The sequence below is a fragment of the Rhinatrema bivittatum genome, chromosome 11 (genome assembly GCF_901001135.1).
Source record: "Rhinatrema bivittatum chromosome 11, aRhiBiv1.1, whole genome shotgun sequence".
Taxonomy (NCBI): Eukaryota; Metazoa; Chordata; class Amphibia; order Gymnophiona; family Rhinatrematidae; genus Rhinatrema; species Rhinatrema bivittatum.
In genome coordinates, this window is record NC_042625.1 from 72,308,826 (window position 1) to 72,330,502 (window position 21,677).

At 50.2% G+C, this 21,677-nt stretch overlaps 1 protein-coding gene across 1 annotated transcript; it reads right to left on the reverse strand.

The window, feature by feature from the left end:
• Positions 1-336: 336 nt before the first annotated feature.
• On the reverse strand, positions 337-21,056 carry LOC115073451 (HHIP-like protein 1). Its single transcript, XM_029571881.1, has 9 exons — positions 20,577-21,056; positions 17,495-18,141; positions 15,219-15,362; positions 5,950-6,278; positions 5,214-5,340; positions 4,985-5,130; positions 2,809-2,890; positions 1,846-1,928; positions 337-1,698 (listed from the first exon to the last, which is right to left on the reverse strand). Exons 1-9 carry the CDS (start codon positions 20,910-20,912, stop codon positions 419-421), a joined length of 3,174 nt encoding a protein of 1,057 aa, XP_029427741.1. The 5' UTR covers positions 20,913-21,056; the 3' UTR covers positions 337-418.
• Positions 21,057-21,677: the final 621 nt, after the last annotated feature.

Below are 21,677 nucleotides of genomic sequence, written 5' to 3' on the forward strand. Positions count from 1 at the left end.
AGTAAATATGCTCGGCTTAAGAACATTTTATTTTAATACATTTGTTGCACAAAATAATTCTTAGGGTTTGTTTGTTTTTTTTTAACTTCCATCATTCTAAAAATGCACATGCTTTGGAGACCAGAATCAAAGGAAACCCAAAAACGGAAGTATTCCTGCAAGGGTTGTGCCCTCACCCAGATTAATCCAAAGAGGCCAGTTCAGTCCTGCTTTTGCCTCCATGGTAGTTAACACGTGTGATGGGTAGATCTGGGTGAGGTGGTAGTTCCAGTCCCTATTCCCCTCACGATGAGTCCTGCTCACCCCCTCCTTCTTCCCCCCCCCCCCCCCCCAAGTGTTCTCGGGATGGTCCCTCACTTCCAGACCAGCACCAACAGAAATGGAAAGTTTCGGCAGACCTCCTGTGCTAGAAAGTCTATCATCTCCAGTCATCCTCTTCCTCCCGTCCACAGACGACCCCCACATCCTCCTGGTGGGTGCAGTCATGCTGGCCAATCATTGATCTCTGGCACTCCAGAAGGGTGCCCTCTGACCCCTTGCACTTCACGTCATCCAGCAAGATTCTGAGGCCGACCCCTTCCCCAAACTCTGCCCTCTTGGCCACCTTCAGGACCGAGGGGTAGCCCAGTTGCCGGCACACCACTGCAGCTGCGTGGCGATCAAAGTGATCGTTGCAGACGGTCCCCCACTGCCCGTTGATGTGGATTTCCACCCTTCCCTGGCCAGTGAGGTCAGCCCTGTTCACCAGCCTCACCGTGCCAGGCTTCAGCCTCCTCCGTCGGCCGGGCTTCTTCCTGTTCCTCCTTTGGCTTTTTCCCTTCCCACCCCCCAGCCTCCCATCGACGGTGGCTCGGTGATTCAGTTGCTGCCTTTCCCTTAATGGCTGGGTCGTGGCAGGGTGCGGTGTGAAAGCGAGGTAAGCTTTTCCCCCAGGAGCCACGTTGGACTCTAGAAGGTTTACCAACAGCTGGTACCAGTTAGAGGAGGTGGTCTCGTGTTTTACAGCAGCAGTTCCCATAGAGAGCAACGTATCTCCTGCCCGAGGGGTGGGATGGGTGACCTTTTGCCACTGAGTGACCCCTATCTTGGTGGTTGCTAGAGATGCAGCAAGGACTGCCGTAGGAAGCAAATTTCTCCCTTCCCAATGGATGGTGCGTGTGACCTTTGGTGCCTGAGTCACCCACTCTCTGGTGGTCCCCACACCTCCAGCAGGAGATACTGTAAGGACCACCTCACTCTTTTCCTTTGGGATAATATGGGTGACACGTGGGCCCTGAGTCACCCACTCTCTGGTGGTCCCCACATCTCCACCAGGAGATACTGTAAGGACCACCTCGCTCTTTTCCTTTGGGATAGTATGGGTGACACGTGGGCCCCGAGTCACCCACTCTCTGGTGGTCCCCACACCTCCACCAGGAGATACTGTAAGGACCACCTCGCTCTTTTCCTTTGGGATAGTATGGGTGACACTTGGGCCCTGAGTAACCCACCCGCCACTGGTTCCTACATGTTCAGCTGGGGTGGCAGTGAATTGATTTGCTCTGAGGATGGGGGCCTCTGTTCTGGAGGTAAGATAGGGTTTGGGGGTCACAGGAGACAGATATGTTGGGGTGCTGCTTTCAGGTGAGCTGCTGGGCCTGTTCCGTGGAGCTGCTGTGGTAGGAGGGGTGGTGGTAGTTGTGGATTTCAGAACAAACTCTGTAATTAAAGCAAACAAAAAAAGAGAGAGAGAAGGAATCTGAGCAGAGACTCTGATGACAAGAATGTTCTCTTGCATGGTAACAGCGGCCTACAAAGGGCGCACTTTTGAATGCCATGCTCCGTCCCGACTCAAGCGGCACTTACTCTGACGCGGGTAGAAATCGACCAGTTTCCCTTTCACTGGGACCAAAGAAGGGGTGATGGAGCACGTCCCAGGGGGCGCTCGCCTTGTAAGAGACAGAGACAGGATTATTTACAGCTGCACATGTGGGAATAATCTCAGACTCCAGCAGAACCCCCAGCCTCAGAAGCCAAGGGACGGTGCTGTCCCTGTGCTGCACTATACCCAGCAGTATCCATGTCTATACTGCACCTCCTGTGCTAAACTAGATCCTGCCATGCCTGTGCCTATGGGGCCAATACAATAAGCTGTGCAAGACCTGCTGCAGGTTTTTGCACGGGTGACCAGGCGTGGTTTTCTACGCTAATCTTACGCATGTATGTAATAACACGTTTGGTGCGGGAAACACGCATGCACATAACCCGTGGCAGGTCTTGCGTGAGACTAGTGCATGCAAATGGCATGTAAAGGAGACAATTATCTGTTCATGAGCTATGCAGGTTGCTGTGCCAGCAGGGAGATTGGTTAGTGTGGGTTTTTTTAGCGCCTGGGTCAGGGCAGGAGTTAAGTGAAAGCGCCGGTCTGGCGGCCCTTTTACTCCATTGCTGGCATTAGTTCTCATTAGCTTTGTCGAGCTAATTTAAACTCCCTTCATTTCCTGAATAGTTTTCTGATGCCAGGTTCTCTGCAGCCTTTTCCTCACCGGGCGCCTGGGGCTTGCTGACTGCGATCACTCCTACCATTTTGGCAGCTTTCAGTCCCGGTCCAGGAGACACTCGGCATGGATCAGCCCTGCCGGGAGAGAGCAGGAGCTGGGACCGACGGACTGGCGATCTCTGGGGACTAAAGACAAGCGCCGATAGGGCACTGTATGGTATTTCCCCATGCAGTACTATTCCCTGCGCTGTCCGTGTCCATACTCCAGTATATCTACCGGGTACTCATACACACACTGAGGCAGGAGCACACACGCACAAGTTCCTTACTTGGAGGGATCCACAATCTTGTACATTACACCTGCTGGAATGGCAGCGCTGGGATTTCTTGTTGAAAGAAAATACAGCTCCCCTAAAATCCAAAAAAGAAAGGTGAAATGAGAGGAGCTGCAAAGAAGAGCTCCAGAACAGGGGCGTGACCTTGGGGGGTACGAAAGGAGACAGAATGAAGAGCTCCAGAACAGGGGCGTGACCTTGGGGGGGGATACGAACGGAGATAAAATGAAGAGATCCGGAGCGGTGGAGGAGTGACCTCGGGGGTACGAAAGGAGATAAAATGAAGAGATCCGGAGCGGTGGAGGAGTGACCTCGGGGGTACGAGAGGAGACAGAATGAAGAGATCCGGAGCGGAGGAGGAGTGACCTCGGGGGTACGAGAGGAGACAGAATGAAGAGATCCGGAGCGGTGGAGGAGTGACCTCGGGGGTACGAGAGGAGACAGAATGAAGAGATCCGGAGCGGTGGAGGAGGGACCTCGGGGGTACGAGAGGAGACAGAATGAAGAGATCCGGAGCGATGGAGGAGTGACCTCGGGGGTACGAGAGGAGACAGAATGAAGAGATCCGGAGCGGTGGAGGAGTGACCTTGGGGGTTGGATAATTTTGATCTTAGAAAATAAAACTCGCTTGAGATGAGAACAGAAAGGAGAATGAGGCTTAAGACGAGACGTGAGCAGGAGTTTGTAGCCAGCGATACATGAAGCTCTGAGGGTGGGCCAGCTCCCCTGTTTTACAGGGGGCTTGGATTATGTACATGCAGACATGAGAACGGAAGGTGAAAGGAGATAGCCGGAGTGAGACAGACACATAAAAGCAAAAGACATGCAAAGACAGAGAGCGAGGAGAGAGAGAGAGTGCTCTGTGGGTCTCGACTCCCTGGACTCCACACCTATCAGGAGAAAACTCCTTGTGGTGGGGGCGGCGTGGGGCTTTCTCTAAGGGAACACAGAGCCCGTGAAGGTGCAAACTACACAGACGCCACCCGACGTTTCAGTGGGAGCCCCCGCGGGTGCCTTGCCTTGCAAACCTCAGATGCAGTCCCTGCATTAAAGCTGTCTGTATATTTTGCAGTCTGCTCTTTTTCTGGGACAGCCAAGACGGGGAAATAGTGATCACATATTTGATAATGTCGTATAGATGTGCTATGTTCCTCCCCCGACCTACTTGCCCCCAGACGCCCCTTTTTAGTGTGGCTAAAAACGCAGGCACTGTGAACCCCGCATGCAATCAGTTTCTGGTCAGGTTACCCAGCCAAACTGGTATTTAGCCTCATAAATGACTTTGGGGATTGTCTCCAAATGCTCCAGATATCCCACCTCCATCTGTATGCTAAGAGGGACCCTCTCCCCTCCCTCCCCTCCTTCTGGAGCTCCTTGTTAATCTCTGAATCCTACTACAACCCCTCTCTCTTCTCCTGCCAAAAAAACCCAAACAAAACAAAAGCCCGGCCACTTGCAGCCATAGCGCCCTCTGCTGGGAGCCTGTGAGCTCTTCATCTGCTGTCCCGCACCACAGGGGAGTCTCACATCCTCCCTCTGCCACCCTGTGGAGTTAAACGCATCCCCTTCCTCTCAGGGATTTCACCTCCTGAACGCTTTGCTGGGTTATAATGGTTTGGTCTGGGGACTTTTGCTGATAGGGCCAGATTGTAGAGGCCCCTTGACATCTGTCTCAGAACTGGGCCCTTAATTATAATGTTTGTGGGACTATCTGAACAGGGTGGGGGATGGTGCAGGGCAGGGTAGCACCTGCTACTGAGGGGTGGGTGCAGCATGAATGCTAGCAGTTGGGGGGAGGGGAGTGGGAGGGAGAGATGGTGCAGAGACAGGTTGGCATGTGGGAGATGGGGCAGGGAGGCACTTGGAAATGGAGGGTTGACATGGCAGGATGAGGGATGGTGCAGGGCAGCACCAGTGGTGGTGGTGGTGGGGGGGAGGGGGGGCAGGGGCACTGGAGTGTGGAAGGGCAGGTTTGCATATGGGAAATGGAGCAGGGAGGCACTTGGAAGTTGGTGAGAAAGGGTGGCAAGGCAGGGTTGTGTCTATCAATAGGGAGTGGATGAGGCAGGGCGGGGAACTGAAGCAGGGGCAGTTTGGTGGCACCTAAGCACGGGGGGACGGCGTTTCAGCCAGTGACCCTGTTTCAGATCCAGGAATGCATTAAAGTTACCTGCCTCGTCTTCGGCAAAGGAGATGATATACGGATGGTGATTGTTGAGGAGTTTGGGGAAGTTGCAGGTTTGGCCCTGGCCCATACAGATCTCGGTGTAGCGCCAGTCCCCAGAGCCCCGGTCCTCCTTCAGCGACATCAAACGCCTGGCGAGAGAGAGAGACGGAGAGGTCACCTGGCAAAGGGGAGACTGTGACCGGACAGCAGGAGCATCTCCAGGAGCACCTACCCACTCATAAAATCGCCGAAAATGTACAGCCCCTGCAGATTGGGCATCTGGCAACCCCGGTATATGTAGCCACCCGTCACAGACTTCCCCAGCTGGTGTGGATAGGCGAAAATAGGCAGCACGTCATCTGGAACCAAGAGAGACAGAGGGGCAGTGAAAAGACCCAATTCAGACGAACAGCGACATTTCCTCATTCTGTCTTTCCTTCTAATTACCTTTACTGGGCAAGCAATGGCTATGGGAAGCTTAAAACTTTGAGGTCTTATGCACTAGGACATATGCTAAAAAAAAAAATAATTGTATCATGCACCTCGCTAAAAAATTAACCTGCACGCTAAGATACCACTTAATGGATTATGCACTCCATTTTAGCATGGGCGTATTTTGTAGCTACGCCCACCCCCCTCCCACTAGTGGTGGGACATGAGCTGTTATTTATTTATTTTTGGTTTTTTATATACCGATCTTCTTGCATTGGATACAAATCAAATCGGTTTACATTGAAACAATTAAACTTGCCTGAGAGCATTACATAGAACGAAGAACATATAAGAACATTAAAATAACATGGTATTTGAAGTATTCATCTTATACAGATGCCTTGCAAAAAGCCATTGAAATTAACATTAAAAGTTAACTAACAGATGAATGCTTATTGGCTTATCTAGCTAAGATGCAGCAACCCCCAAACCCGAGCGCCGACGGAAGTGCCCCTCGTTCATGGTGCATCTCTTACTGAGGGAGGAGTTGTCGCACAGCCTCTTGTCATAGCAGGAGAAGCCTTCCTTGGCTCGCCACCCGTAATTCCCCCCCTTCTCGATCACGTCCACTTCTTCATACTTGTTCTGCCCCACGTCTCCACACACAATGCGTCCTCGCCCTGCTCCCGAGGCTGGCTCGCCGCGGTCCACCGAGCAGCGCCAGGGGTTCCTCAGCCCGTAGGCGTACACCTCTGGCCGGGCCTGGGGCTCATGGACGAAGGGGTTGTCCGGTGGGATCTGGTACGGGGGCCCCTCGTCGTTGCCGTTCACGTCAACGCGCAAGGCCTTGCCCAGAAGAGAGGACCTGGAAGACCCAAGGGTGGTGAATGGTCAGAAGGGTTCCAGCACAGACGTTTGCTGCTGGGGTGGGTGTGTGCGTGCGTCTCTGTCTATGGCACAAAACGGCAATGGCAGAAGGGACGGGTCTGTCTATCTTGAAGGTCCCCGGGGCACTTTTTGCAAGCCTAGTGGATATGTATCCTGGTGTCCGGGGTAATTTCCAACCCACATTCTACAGTGCGTCCCCGTCAAAAAATCCCTTACTTTTACACAAAAGCACGGCATAGCACTTTGGATAAAAGCTTTACATAAAATTCAATATTATTAATGAGACAAGGACAGGTTCTGGGGGAGGGCGACGAAATTCCCCTGCGGGTCCTGGCCTGCCCCGCCCTTTTTAGAATCCAAGCTAGATTTAGGGTTGAACTTTTTTATGACTTTTTTCTTGACACTTCTGGAAAGCTTATAAAGGATTTATTGCAGGATTACCGAGGCCCTGAGGACAGGCGTCCTAACTGGAATACCTCAATCTTTTTTCCTCCTTTTTATAATTTAGATTTAGCTCACTTTGCAGTAGCAGCTGAAGGCAAGTTAACATTCAGGCACAGTAAATATTTGCCTGTCCCCCGAGGGCTTTCAAGCTGAGAGGGCGATGCAAAACGCCAAACATAAATACAGCACATGCTGTCCTGCAGGTGAATTTTCAAAAGGATTTACATGGGTAAATGTAACTACTAGTGCAGCAATTTTCAAAACTCATTTAGTCAGGTAAAGTGCACTTATGTGGGTAAATCCAATGGACAATTCAATGGCATATATTGTAGCAATTTTCAAAAGCCCACTTTCTCCAATAAAGTGCATTTACTCGCCTAAAACCCAGTTTTACGCCAGTAAATGCTTTTTAAAATCAGGCCCCTGGTGCACACACTACACCCCCACCCCCACCCCCACCACCCAAGGCAGTAAACAAACGTCATTTACATCGATGCAGTGGTACCTAAAGCGCACATGGGTGAAAATGTGCGTTTATGGGGCGATTCGTGCGCTGAGATTCCCTGCACTGGAAATTGTGCATTCTTTCTCCAGGTAATATAAAAGTGCGTTTACGCTTCAGGGAGTGCAGATATTTAAAAACTGGGGGGAGGTTCTCCTTTTTTTTTTTTCCCAAGCTGGAAAAAAGATTGGAAACCATGCGGTCACCTCCAAGAGGAGCCATAAAGCGCTGCGGGCCTTGGGAAGTTTAGAAGCAGGAGCTGTAAATGGCTGCAGGCTGTACAAAGGGTGGTCAGGGCTGTCTATTTTCCATAGGTGATGAGGCGGGCTCAGCACACAGGCCAGGGCCCTTGCTTGGATTGTGTTGGTTTTCTTGTATTTTGCGCTTGTTAGATTTCAGATCTTTCTGTCTGTTCCTTCTTCCCTGTGGGGTTTTTGTTTTTTTTTTTTGTTGTATTCCTCTTCTTCGGTGAAGGCAGATTTCCTGGGTCCTTTGTCTTAGGTATTTAAGCTTTCCCTTGTTCTTTGTGCTCGCACCAGCAGTTCTCTTTTCTAATCCGTGGGGGTTTTTTTCACCATAACCTTTATCCTTAACTTTTTTTTATTGCTTTTTAAACTTTAAGTTTACGAAAGGGCGCTGTGCATGCATGATCATTCCCACGGTTCAATGGAGCATCCGCATGTGAATAAGATGGCGGGGTCAAGATGCGGGTGAGCGCGACCGCTCGGCGAATGGTTGCAAGGAAGTTTGGAGGCACTTGGTGTGAGAGCGGTGAGGAAAGAGAGATGGTGGAGCGCAGGAGAAAAGAGCAGAGCCATAGAGGTAGAAGAAAAAGGAGGAGGGTGGAGGATGAGGTGCAACACGACAGACAGTGGGCCCCCCCCCCCCAAGACTGGCAAGAGGAGCAGTGGCAAGCAAGGGAAGCATCTGCGACTTGAGTGCTTCTCAGACCTGGAAAAGGGCATTTTGTGCTGGCGCGAGTGTGAGATTCACGCTGCGCTGTATGAGTGGAAGACCTCGCTGGCAAACAAGAGGCAGCTTTGAGCCTTGATAGTCACAGATGGCAGTAGCTTGGTAGTCAAGACCCGGACCATAAAGCAAGTACAGCATCATTGGCGTGACACGCAAAAGGAGGTCAAGGAGAAGGCACCTAAAATACAAATGGCCCGGGGGGGGGGGGGGGGGGGGGGGGGGTGTCTACCATGCACCCTCTAGCTGGCTCCGTTGGTAGAGTTGGCAATAGCAACAATTCATCCCAAGACAATTGACAGTGTGCAGAGGACCCAGGTGCGTGTAATAAAAACATTTGATGTTTCCCTGTGGCACAGAGGGAAGAGATAGCTAGGAATTGTGGGACTGCAACTTATGTTTGTGTTTCTGTACCATCTGTGCCAGGAGGATCACGAAACAACATCCACAGAAACAGGGCCTGAAGGCATGGAAGAAAATGAATAAACTCCTTGCAGGAACGATTTTGCTTTTCCCTTAGATGGCCCAGCTGCTTCCCCACGTCAAGCCCACGGACGGTAGAGAGAGCCAGACCTCACCCGGAGGAGGAACCCTGACTGCAGGTCACCTGTACCGCCAGTGAGGGAACTGAACCCAGCATGGCCAGACTGTCCTCTCCTGGGTCCTCTTAACCTCTCCGGGGGGGGGTGAAACAGCCTCCCCTCCTTCCGAACCATCAAGTCTGCCAGCAAGCGCACATCCCCCTCCAAAACGCTGGGCTTTTGGCCCTGCGGCATGATTGCGGAACATCTCTGCGCAGGTGTCTCCCCACAAGTGGGGTGTCGTGACGTTGGCGTGGAAGATTCAGGCACAAGAGAGATGCATGCAAAGAGTATATATTCTATGTGCAAGTTGTACATCCGATTTCGCTGTACGCCCGTCTTCCTCTGATGACCTGCGCGTGAGATTATACGTATAAGTTTAAACATACACATTTATTTTGCTCATAAATTGTTCATCACATCTTGCACTGCAACGGCAGTGTGTAAGCACCAGAGGGAGGAATGGTGGGTAGGTGGGTGAGGCCGAAGGGGCGACAGAAGAGAGAGGCTGTAAGAAAGCTCAGGTGACACTGGAGGGGAGTGTGGTGGGGTCAGATGGCCTGAGAGTACGAGGTTTTCTAACATCGAGCTTCTTGGAAACCAAAAAGTGCTCCCACTTTGACTCCTGTAAAGTTTAGCACTCAACCAAATAAATTCATTATTCTTGCTCAAAGAAAGTATTGATTGATTGAAGAATAGGCAAAATGACTGAATAAATTTAAAAACCGGTGGTCCTGCTGTGCGTCCAGTCCATCAAGTGACCTTTCGTTTCTGACTTCTGAAATTAAAAACAAGAACATGAAGGTTAGACACAGCATTCTGGGAAAATCCATCTGCTTCATCACAGTTCCAAAAATCTGGTAAAATGTCAGACATTTGAATGTGCAGGGGTAGGGAATCAATGTTAGTGGAATTCAGAATGTACATGAGAAGTAGTCAGCTGTGACCTTGTGACAATTCTCGTTGACCCTTGCGATATTGTCTGCTTCTGTAGCTGGAGGCATGGGTGGATTTGGGTCCAGGTCAAGATCAAATTCCTCCTGAATGCATAACCTAAGAGCTATGTTGTGGAGCTTACAACATACAATAACCATGGACGCCATCTTCTCAGGTGTGTACTGAAGTGGCCCTCCAGAACAGTCCCAGCATTAAAAATGTCTTTTCAACATACCAAATGTCCACTCTTATGATTGACCTTGCATTTGCATGTGCCTCATTGTATCGTCTTTCTGCAGCAGTACATGGGGCCAGGAGGGAGGTAAGCAGCCAGGTCTTACATCCATACCCTGTATCTCCTATGAAAATAAAATAAAAATTATACAATAAATCATCACAAATGTACTGCTGGTGACAAATGTACCATTGGTGTCAGCACATATTTTTCACCCCTACTCCACCCCCTAGAGCTTTTGAGCAGACGGCTATATAATAAGACTCAAGTGGCTGACCCCCTCTACTACAATATTCTCCCACTGGATTTAATATAGGGCACAAAATGTGTAAAGTGGTCATCTATCATTCCCCTCCCCCCCCCCACACACACACCAAAGAACTGACTAGTACTTAAGTGCAAATAGCATTTGCACACCAATGCACCTTGGCTTTGCCACAGGTCTCCCCACCACATTACGCGTAGTACATCTTACATCAACCTCCTCTCCCCCCTGCCCTCATGAGCTTGCCCTCCTCCTCCATCACCATTAATAAGTGCCACCTTGAAGAACTGAGATTTGTCACCTGTGCTATGGACTTACCCAGCAACCAGTCATCACCATATTTTCCACTGGCAAAACGGTGCCCTAGTGCAGACTGAGAGAGGATGTAAGAGTCATGGCAGCTCTCGGAAAACCGTGAAACAACATTCAGGATTTTGAGATGCTCATCACACATGACTGGAACTGCTTTCTATTGCGGAATGCCATTTCTTGATTGGATGGAGGGGTGAGAACAACATGGATGCAATCTATCACAACCATCACATCTGACAACTTCTCATGAAGTTGTGCTTGCTGCTCCAGATACCGGATGTAGGCCCTCACGTGTTTTGTCATTGTCCATAGCACTTGGTTGGAGTGTTTCAAATGATGACTGGTCTATTCCCCCTGCTTTTCCCACCGTTTTTTTGGAAACTTAGACTGGCCAGAAATGTAAGGCCCTGAACAGTTTCACCAACCTGGGTATGGCATGGCCACAAGCCATGAGGGGATCAATATTACAACAAAGAGACAAAGGGATAAAATAGCCCGGAAGCCCTGCGTACCACATCCATCTCTGGCGTGGTCGAAATATACGCTGCCTGCAGGGTCTCCAGATGGCTCCAGCCTGGATCTCTCTTCCATTGTCTTCTTGGCCCCTGATTCTTCTGTCTTCTCTCACTTTCCTTATTCTCGCCCATGCACACAAGAGATAGGTTAGCAGAATAAAGAAAGGCAGAAACACTACCCTTGCACAAGAAAATGCAGAAGAATCCTTCATCAATGCTGGCAGCTAGACTGTGAACAAACTTTAACTTCACCTCTGAGCTGGAGTTAAATTCCCTGCATTACAAAACTATATGTTCAGCCTTCAGGGGTTGTGTACTCTTTCCTGCATAGGGGGGCAATGGATAATATCTTCATTTACATTGGATTTACATGAGCGGGTACTATCCTAAATGGACTTCTTTGTGTGCACATTTTAGCAATGCAAAAGCTTCCCTGCATTGCGGGTATCTTGAAGGCACAAACAACATCCGTGTATTCAGGCACTGTATTGTACACACAGCTCAACACTCCTTGTTGCAACAGCCTTAAATGTGACTAATCTTGAAGAGTGGCACACTGGTTGCCCAATCAAGGAAGAAAACAAATGTCTTTGCTGTCAAGTCTTGGTGTCATGGAGGCATTGCCAGTTCAGGAGCATGGGAGCTGCCAGAACGGAGTGACATCATTGTAAGCCTGGGTGTGTAGTGTGTGTCAGGTGTGCTGTGGTCTGCCTGCTTCTCTCTCTTTCTGTGTTTGAGTGAGGTGCGTCTGCCTGTGCCTCTCTCTGTGTCTCTCAGCTGTCTGGGGGTGGTGTATTTGTCTGTGTTTTTCTGTCTGGGGGTAGCATGTCTGCCCCTCTTTGCCTGTCTGTGGGGTATCCGTGTCTTGGTTTGGAGTATCTTTGTCTTGCTATGTCTGGCTGGGTATGGGGTAACCGACTGTGTGTGGGATGTCGGTGACTGCCTACGTTTGTCTGGGTGTCTATCTCGTTCTCTAGGTCTGGGGTATGAGGCATCTGTTTCTTTCTGTGTCTGCCTCGCTGTGCCCATGTGCGAGCTTACTCCTTTCAGCAATCTGAAGAGAAATAAACTGGGGGCTTAGAGCCACTGTTTGACAGCGTGGCTGCCTTGTGAATACCCTTCACGTATGTATATATATATATGTGTGTGTGTATGTATTTTTATGTATCATAACCCATTTTGGGGGGCTCAACCAATTGCACGAATGGAAGGGGGGCCTAGAAACGTACTGTCCGGCGTTTCTATGAAAGCACTTTGAAACTGTGTTTCGTTATCCCTCTGAGCAGCAACTTTAAAGTCGTGTACTTATGACTACGTTCCTGAAGATTTGTTCGTCAATCATATTGGTGAAGAGCGTTCCTGATCTCTCGCTCTGTCCCTCCCGATACAGCCAGTGTGAAACACAGCCGCGTCAGGGGACCCAACACTACCACAACTGATTGTTGTATTGGTTTCAAATACAAGAAATGTCTGCCTGATAACCACATTGAGTGAATGAAACCCGCTTCTAGCCTTCTACAGTCTTTGTGCCTGCAGATGATTTACCTTTCCTGACAGACCCCTATATTACTTGGATTTCTCCGTTGGTGTGTCCTAACTCTCCACTTATCTGGTGGTCCAATTTTTAAAAAAGGACCTTAGTAAGCTGAAAGATAATGAATGGTCCCCTACAATAAGGAATATGTTCGACATCCTTCCCCCCTCCTCTGGGAGCCTCTGTGGAGTCAGCTGTCAGCTGATTGCTTGTGAAGTGGCCCCCTCCCATGTTGGCTTTATTCGTGGACTGGGGAAAATATTTCATTCCTCTCAGTCTCTTACCTGCTGCCTCTTCCTCCTCTTCACCTGTGGAGTCTCTCTCTACAGGCCTGCAGTTGGAGGCTGTGCAGTACTGATCTTTTACCACCAGATGACGCTATTGAACTAATAAGAGCTTGCTCCAGCGTTCCCAGATCAGCGTTTGGTTTGATGGGACACAAGAGCCACAGCAATCCAGCTCAAATCCAAAACCCGAGATCGACGTGGATGCTGACTCGACTCAACTCGACTGAAGTACAGATGATTTGCGCTGAACCTAAAGCCCCCCCCTCCCTGTACAGAAAGGTTTAATCTGAACTTGGGCTCTCATCCCCGTCAGCAAAGTGTAGCAGTTTGTGGCACTGTCTGTTGAGTGGAGGTAGGGATGACCAGTGCCTGGTGGAAATCTGGTGGCCCGAAAAAGTCACCACTGACAGGGAATCACTGCTATTGAAGGGCTACTTTTCTGCTAAAAAAAAATATATATAAAAGATAAAATGGATGGAGGCCCTGCCAGGTGAGAAGGCCTACCTTAGCTGGAAAATCCGTGTTTTGCCAGTACCCAAGGCCATCGGGGACCCTGAGCTGGCTGACCTTGCAGGGCTTCTCTCTACTCCTGGGGAGAGGATTTACCTGGTGCCGGACAGAGCAGAGCAGTCTGTGATCTTGACAGGTCATAAGAACATAAGATATGTCATACTGGGTCAGACCAAGGGTCCATCAAGCCCAGCATCCTGTTTCCAACAGTGGCCAATCCAAGTCACAAGTACCTGGCAAGCATCTCAGAAAAGATATAGTTGCGATGGAGAAGGTACAGAGAAGGGCAACCAAAATGATAAAGGGGATGGAACAGCTTCCCTATGAGGAAAGGCTGAAGAGATTAGGGCTGTTCAGCTTGGAGAAGAGACGGCTGAGGGGGGCTATGATAGAGGTCTTTAAGATCATGAGAGGTCTTGAACGAGTAGATGTGACTCGAATAATAGAAGGACTAGGGGGCATTCCATGAAGTTAGCAAGTAGCACATTTAAGACTAATCGGAGAAAATTCTTTTTAACTCAACGCACAATAAGTCTCTGGAATTTGTTGCCAGAGGATGTGGTTAGTGCAGTTAGTGTAGCTGGGTTCAAAAAAGGTTTGGATAAGTTCTTGGAGGAGAAGTCCATTAATGGCTATTAATCAATTTTACTTAGGGAATAGCCACTGCTATTAATTGCATCAGTAGCATGGGTTCTTCTTAGTGTTTGGGTAATTGCCAGGTTCTTGTGGCCTGGTTTTGGCCTCTGTTGGAAACAGGATGCTGGGCTTGATGGACCCTTGGTCTGACCCAGCATGGCAATTTCTTATGTTCTTATGTTCTTAAGTACCCAGACAATAAGGGGTAGATTTTTAAACGTGCGCAGGCGTGCACACAGACATGTGATTTTATAACATGAGTGCGCAGGCGCGCGCATGTTATAAAATCGGGGGTCGGCGCGTGCAAGGGGGTGCACAATTGTGTACCTTGCATGCGCCAAGCCCGCACCGAGCCTGCGCCAAGCCATGCTGCCTTCCCCCGTTTCCTTTCCCCCCCCAGCTGTGGCCCTGCCCCGCCCTTTTCTGCAAGCCCCGGGATTTACACGCGTCCCGGGGCTTTACGTGAGTCGCCAGGCATTTTGAAAATAGGCCTGGCACTCGTAACCTTTTGAAAATCCGGCCCTTAATGAATAGATCCCAAGCTACTAATCCTTATTGATTAATAGCAGTTATGGACGTCTGCTCTAGGAACTTATCTAAACTTTTTTAAACTCAGCTACACTAACTGCTATAACCTGGCAATGAATTCCAGAGCTTAATTATGCGTTGAGTGAAAAAGAATTTTCTCTGATTTGTTTTACATGAGTTACTTGCTAACTTCATGCAGTGCCCCCTAGTTTTTGTATTATCTGGTGAGAAGCCTGACATCGCTGGTACAAAACAAAAACACTCCCCACCTCTCCCACAGATTATTAAGGATGTGCATTAAATTCAAATATACGTAAGGAAGAGAAGCTGGACTGGAAAGGATGATATCTGAGGGAAAAGTGACTTGTTTGCATCTTGCACATATTGGTATTAAGCTTGCCTGCTCAGCCCAGAAGCCTGATCAAGCCCTAATTTTGCCAGGCTGCATGCATGAATTTGTAGTTCCCTAAGACAATCAGAACTACAAAACCCAGGCATGCAATAGGGCAAAACCAGGACTGGATCAGCCTCCTTGGATGACCTGGGCTGAGGAGGCAACCCCCCAGCTGGTATCTGATTTTGCTGCTCTTCCAGGTGAATTTTCAGAGCTCGCCTTTTTCCACCCCCAAGCCCATCACTTGCAAATGAAGATTCTGGACTTACTTATTCTGGGCATTTCCAAACTCTCCGAAAGGATCGCCGGCCCTCCCGCCGTCGCCCGTGAAGATGTACAGGTAGCCATCGTGGCCGAAGAGCAGCTGCCCCCCGTTGTGGTTGGACGCCGGCTCCGTCACCTCCAGGAGGACCCTGGACGCAGAAAGGGTGGGAAATGGTGGTTAACAGGGGAGGCCTCAGCTGGAATAATCTCTTTCTGTTGGAGACTGGTTGCCAGGAGGCCTTCGCAGCCTGCAGCTGGGAGTGCCTGTGCCTCTTACGTCTATAATAGGGTCTCTCGTGCCAAGTAATGGCTGCAGAGGTAAAACACAATTTACAAATTCTCAAGGGAGAAAAAAAATGATTTCAGTGGATTGAGACACTATTTTTTGTAGTCACAGCTCAAAAATTAGGGGGGAAAAAGTGGCAAAGCCTGCAAGTCAGTCTGCTGGCACAGTTTTGGAAAATGTATTTTGCCTTTTTGCCTAAGGATTTAATTTCCTGTGAATTCAGGGAGAAATCCACAGAACAAAATCACACAGGCAAAAAAAACCCCAGGGAGAAAACTCCGCAGACCTTTTGCCTGGAAGTGTGAAATTAAAAAAATAAATAAATCTGGAGCTTTGTGCCTGAGATTTTACTTGTGTGACTAAAGAAGAAAAAAGTGGTGGGGGGTGTGTGTGTGTGGGGGGGGGGGGGATCTCATTGAGCTGTTCTTTCTTTTATCTGAACGAGCTCCGTGTTCTGCCAGCGCTGCAGATCCAGATAAGCTGCACGTTGCTTCTAAAGATCCCCAAGACTTTTTCCATCTCCCCGCCAGGGTTAAGGCCTTCAAGAAAGGCAGCGTCCTTGGGGGAAATGGACGAACACGTGTTAAAATGTCTCCAGAGGAAAACCAGCCAGACTTAAAAAAAAAAAAAAAAAAAAGGCCTTTGGGGTTTTCCTCTTGCTGCAGTCTGTTTCTCCTGGCCTCTCCTCCCTCCCTGTGCCCTCTGGCTGGCTCTGCATGAGGCCCTCTCGGGGTGCCAGTGCCCACATTTGCTGACTGCCTTTAATCACACGGTTCCTCCTCTGGGCTGGCACTGATCACTGGCTGGTAATTGCCGTGCTGCTGGGGGGGGGGGGGGGGGTGGGAAGGCTCTGCCCTCCAGGCCCCTGCTCTCCGTGGTTAACAGCAGGGCCCTTCGCAGAAGAGGGAGATGTACCGAGCGCTTAATATGCTGACTTAGGCTCTGGGAGGAAAGCCGTGCCCGGGAAACATCCAAACTCCAACTGACAGGATGTGACTCCCATCCTGACGAGTTCCTGAAAAACTCTTCAGTCTGAGGTTCGGTGCTCTGCGCCCAGCTGCCTCAGTTACTAAAAAAAGAAAAGGAAAAAAAACATTTTCAAGTTTCTTCTTTCTCTCTTTGCTTTTGTAGAGGAAGAGCTGGTCCTAGTTTTACCGCCTCGAGTCCCTCTCTGGACTTTTATTCTTGCTTCTACTCATAGCAAAAATGGGAAATACAAATTGCAGAGATGCACTGCAGATAAAAAGCAGGACTGATTCAGCCCATCTCTTGGAGCCATGCAGTTCGTCATGCAAATCAGCTCAGCCCAGACTGTGAAGGGGGTTAAACATCAGAACTGACTCAGGCTTCATGCAATACTGGCCAGATGCCCATGTGGGGGACAGGGAGGTTTCTGATGATAATCAGCACTGCAGCATCCTCCAGTTTCATTTCCTGCAGGAGCAACTACAAAGTGACTGTGCCTGCCAAATATCTAAACATATTTAATTTGGTGCGGTTGCCTACAACTGGGTGCCCAGAGAGTTAGATCGGGGAGAGTGTTGGATGTGGTATACTTGGATTTTGGTAAGGTCTTTGATACAGTTCCACATAGGCAACTTATAAATAAACTGAATGCCCCTGGTATGAGCCCGAGAGTGACTGACTGGGTCAGTAAGTGGTTGAGTGGTAGGCGACAAAGGATAGTGGTAAATGGAGCTCACGCCAAGGAAAGGGGCATTACTGGTGGTGTGCCGCAGGGATTGGGCTTTGGACCGGTTCTTTTCAAAATTTTGGCGTTCCCTCCTACCAGCGGCACTGGCTCCAGCACAGCAGCCCTCTGTGTCTCATGCTGGTGGGATTCTGCTGCCTCCAAAAAGTTGGCGCTCTAGAGTCTAGACGACCACCTAGTTTGCCTAATGGGAAGCACCAGCCCTGCTTGTAAGGTTTTCCCCCTTGGTCCTGCCTCTCTTTCCTGACTATTTGAGACGGAGCAGCACAGCCGGGCAATCTTACCTTTCAGAGCTGTGGTCGACCATGTTGGCGTTGTCAGCGGACAGCTGGAACTCGGAAATCCGGATTCTCTCTTCTTTCTTCACGTGGATGGAATAGTAAACGTAAACCTTCCTGGTGTCCTTGAACCGCGGGTGGAAGGCGAACCCAAGGAAGCCCCTCTCGTCTCCGGCCCAAGGGGATGCCAGGACCGCTTTGGAGACATTCAGGAAGGGCTTGTCGACTCGGGATCCGTTGGCGAGATAGGCCCAGATGTAGCCCACCTGCTCCGCAACGAAGAAGCGGTGGGAGCCGTCGTTGGCGTGGGCCATGGCTACCGGGTTCCGCAGCCCGTTGGCCACTTCCTGCAAGCAGAGCTGGAGGCAGCCTTCGGAGTCCTCCTGGACCTCGCCGAGCCTGGCGTTCAGCTCCGCGTCAGCTACCACGTTTGGGAAGCAGTAGTTGGGGTCTCCGAGTTCCAGGAAGTGGCAGAAAGTGTCCCGGTTAGCCTCAAGCTCCATTATCTCTTCCTCTTCGATAAGGAGGCTGAGGATGGACCGGCAGTGCAACCAGAACTCGGTGCAGTAGTTGCTGCAGAGCCCCGGGAGTTGCCTCCGGGGTGTGTTGGCGTCTTCGGCATCGTATAAGTGGGCAGCGTACGGAGAGCATTCCTGTAGCCAAAGAGAGAGAGAGATCTGATCATGAAACGCTGCAGTTTCTGGGACCCACGTGTACCTGGGAGACGACCTGAGGACCTGCTTCATTCAGTCCTGACTGCACGGGTGAGAGGGAGCCTCAGGTCCCCATGCAGGATCCCGTCACGCTCCACAGGGGGCGAACAGCTCAGAGGGTTTAGTCTGCCACTGATGGGGGAAAAGCAGAGAATGGATCCAGTATGGCCATTTTTGGGATACTTTTGGCCACTGTTGACCTTAAAGGTCACGCCTTACTTTGGATCCTCTGTAATACAAAGTTCCTGTCTGTTGGCACTTAGCTCCTCCAAAATCTATTACAAATCCCCTCATTATACCGCAAGCCATGTTTAGTACACTGTGTCCCAGAAGAGAGATAGGTGTGTAGGTGTAGGTGTGTGTATGTGTTTTGGGGGGGGGGGGTTCCTATTTTTTTCTTTTTAAGAAAAACAACCACAGGCCTTCAAGGAACAGATATTTCAGGATATTTTGTGGACATGTATTCAGAGGGAGAACCACCTGTCCGTCGCACTGGGACACCTGTAGGCTACGATACATTTTATCGGACATTTTCTAAAGAGAAGATGAGGAACATGTGCTGACTGACATCCAGAAAACTCTTACCTTGCCCTAACTGAAAATATCACAGCCCACAAGGAAACCAATTGTTTCAAGGTCTCTGATACGGTAGCTAGACTTTTGCCCTATAAACCTGTGCTAAAAGATGCATTTCAGTGCCTGCGACAATGTCCCAAGGTAAATACTGACAGCAATGGAGTGACTGACCAAAATTAGATCAAAAGCAGCCCCAGACCCAAGACATCAGACAGGCTGTGAGGCCTGCCAGGGGGAAGCCCTGCAAACCGAGGAAGGGCCTGTGAGGCACTCAGAGTCAGGAGTCACCTGCTTGTGGATCATCTCAGCTGTCAATTGTTTTCATATCAAAAAATTAACTTTTAGCTTGCTGACAACTTCAAAGTCTTGCCTGGTATTTTCAGCCCCTGAGGGTTGTTTTGCTGGAGTCTCCCCTGGTATTTTCAGCTCCTGCACTCTCTGCATTTTGCTGGAGACTCCCCTAGTATTTTCAACCCCTTCACTCTGCATTTTGCTGGAGTCTCCCCTAGTATTTTCAACCCCTTCACTCTCTGCATTTTGCTGGAGTCTCCCCTGGTATTTTCAGCCCCTTCACTGTGTTTTGCTGGAGTCTCCCCTGGTATTTTCAGCCCCTGTGCTCTCTGCCTTTTGCTGGAGACTCCCCTAGTATTTTCAACCCCTTCACTTTGCATTTTGCTGGAGTCTCCCCTAGTATTTTCAACCCCTTCACTCTCTGCATTTTGCTGGAGTCTCCCCTGGTATTTTCAGCCCCTGCGCTCTCTGCGTTTTGCTGGAGACTCCCCTGGTATTTTCAACCCATTCACTCTCTGCCAGTGGCGGATTCCGGAGGAAGACCAGCCCAGGACACATCACATGGTCTGCCGAGTGCGGCTCCGTCACGGCCGTGCACGGCAGACTACATGACTGGAGCGACCAGCCCACCGGGGGATGCCCGATCCCCCGATAGGCCAATTTGCCCCTGCTCTCTGCATTTTGCTGGAGTCTCCCCTGGTATTTTCAGCTCCTGCGCTCTCTGCATTTTGCTGGAGACTCCCCTGGTATTTTCAACCCCTTCACTCTCTGCATTTTGCTGGAGTCTCTCCTGGTATTTTCATCCCCTGCGCGTTCTGCATTTTGCTGGAATCTCCCCTGGTATTTTCAGCTCCTGCACTCTCTGCATTTTGCTGGAGACTCTCTTGGTATTTTCAGCTCCTGCACTCTCTGCATTTTGCTGGAGACTCCCTTGGTATTTTCAGCTCCTGCACTCTCTGCATTTTGCTGGAGACTCCCTTGGTATTTTCAACCCCTTCACTCTCTGCATTTTGCTGGAATCTCCCCATGTATTTTCAGCCCCTGCGCTCTCTGCATTTTGCTGGAATCTCCCCGGGTATTTTCAGCCCCTGCGCTCTCTGCATTTTGCTGGAAACTCCCCGGGTATTTTCAGCCCCTGCGGGCTCTGCGTCTTGCTGGAGTCTCTTTCCGTATTTCCACAATCTACCAATGCCTCCTCATTGGTTTGGGGGGGGGGGTCTTTTGGATACCCGAGAGAGTTTGACGTTGTAGGGAACAATGTTGGAAGTGTTACTTGCAGGCCTGTGAATATTTTAAAAGGGAACCTCCCCCATGTCCTTTCGTGCACCTGCTTTACAGCCCCGCCCCTTCGCGGCTTTGGGTAAACCTGCACGTGCCGCTTCCTTACCTCCCCGCCAATGCCGCTGGACAATTGCTTTCGTTTTTCTTTCTGCTGTAGGATTCGTACCCTAATGCCCCCTGCCTGTATTGCTCTACAAACATTACCATAAAAGAGAAAAGTGTTTTACCTGGCAGAGAATGTCCCGGATGTACTTCCCGCAGCTCAGGACCCCCGCCTGATCGAGGAAGGCCGTGGCGTAGCCGAACCTGTCGGCGAGGAGGGCGTCCTGGCGGGAGTCGCAGCAGCCGAAGCCCGAGTACGCGGAGCAGAAGGCCAGGGGCTGGGGGGGCTGGAAGGGGGGCTTGTAGTCCAGGCACTGGGGGTGCGCGCTCCCATGCCAAGGGCTGGCGCCGAGCAGCACCAGGAGCCCTAGGAGAGATGCCCTCGGAGCAGCGGGCTGCATGGCCGGCAGGGAGCTCTCGCTCGGACACGTCTCCCTGCAGATGGATAATGCGATCCGCATTTAAGAGCGGCTGGGATTTCGTCCTCTCTCTCCCTCCTTCTTCCGTCTGTGGCTAAATGACTCAGTGGGTGAATGAAAAGGCGTGAGGGAGCAAAGGGAGGGAGCGTGCCATGCTGGAGGAGCTCCCATCGCCCGAGCCGCTCTCTGAAAGCAGGAGAGCCCTGGTTCCCATCCCGCTGAGAAACCACTGCTGACACTGAGGAGGTAAGCACAAGGAAGCAGGGACCCTGCTGTCATGGGGTTCATTTACTACAGCTGGCTCTGCGCTGGCAGCTCTCCTCACATAACAAGGAGAAGAAGGTTTTATGATTAACTCCTGCAGTGCCTGATTTCCCTTTGGGTCCTGTCTCATTTGAAGATCCTGCTGTATCTTCAAAACTTCGAAGAGGTACATGGGGAGGAAGGCAAGGCTTTAGTAGCCAATGTAAGGAGCTAGAAGCCAGGAGAGGCTGCTCAGATTTGTGAGTTCTAATCCCTGGCTCGGCTGCTGCCTCTCTAGCCATATTCATAACTAGCCTAAACCTCCATCTTTTTAAGACTGCTTTTACATTTTAAGCCTTGCAAATTATAATCATTTTTTAATAATAAATAAATCTCCCCAAACTTCTTACTTGTCTGTCTTGACTACACTGTAAGCTCCATAAAGCATGCTGCATACCTCTAGTAATGTTTTAGAAATGAAAAGTAGTAGATGGGGAGTCACTTTATCTCCTTGTGCCTGAGTCCTAATCCTCGACTCTGTGACCTCAGAGTGAGTGACTTCAT

Excerpts from the sequence above, each read along its gene's own strand:
- LOC115073451 (XM_029571881.1), bottom strand. The coding sequence starts at position 20,912 with ATGCGGATCGCATTATCCATCTGCAGGGAGACGTGTCCGAGCGAGAGC. Across the intron at positions 18,142-20,576 it reads TCCGGGACATTCTCTGCCAG|GAATGCTCTCCGTACGCTGC; the intron begins GTAAAACACTTT and ends CTTTGGCTACAG. Across the intron at positions 2,891-4,984 it reads CTTTGCCGAAGACGAGGCAG|GGGAGCTGTATTTTCTTTCA; the intron begins GTAACTTTAATG and ends TTTGGATTTTAG.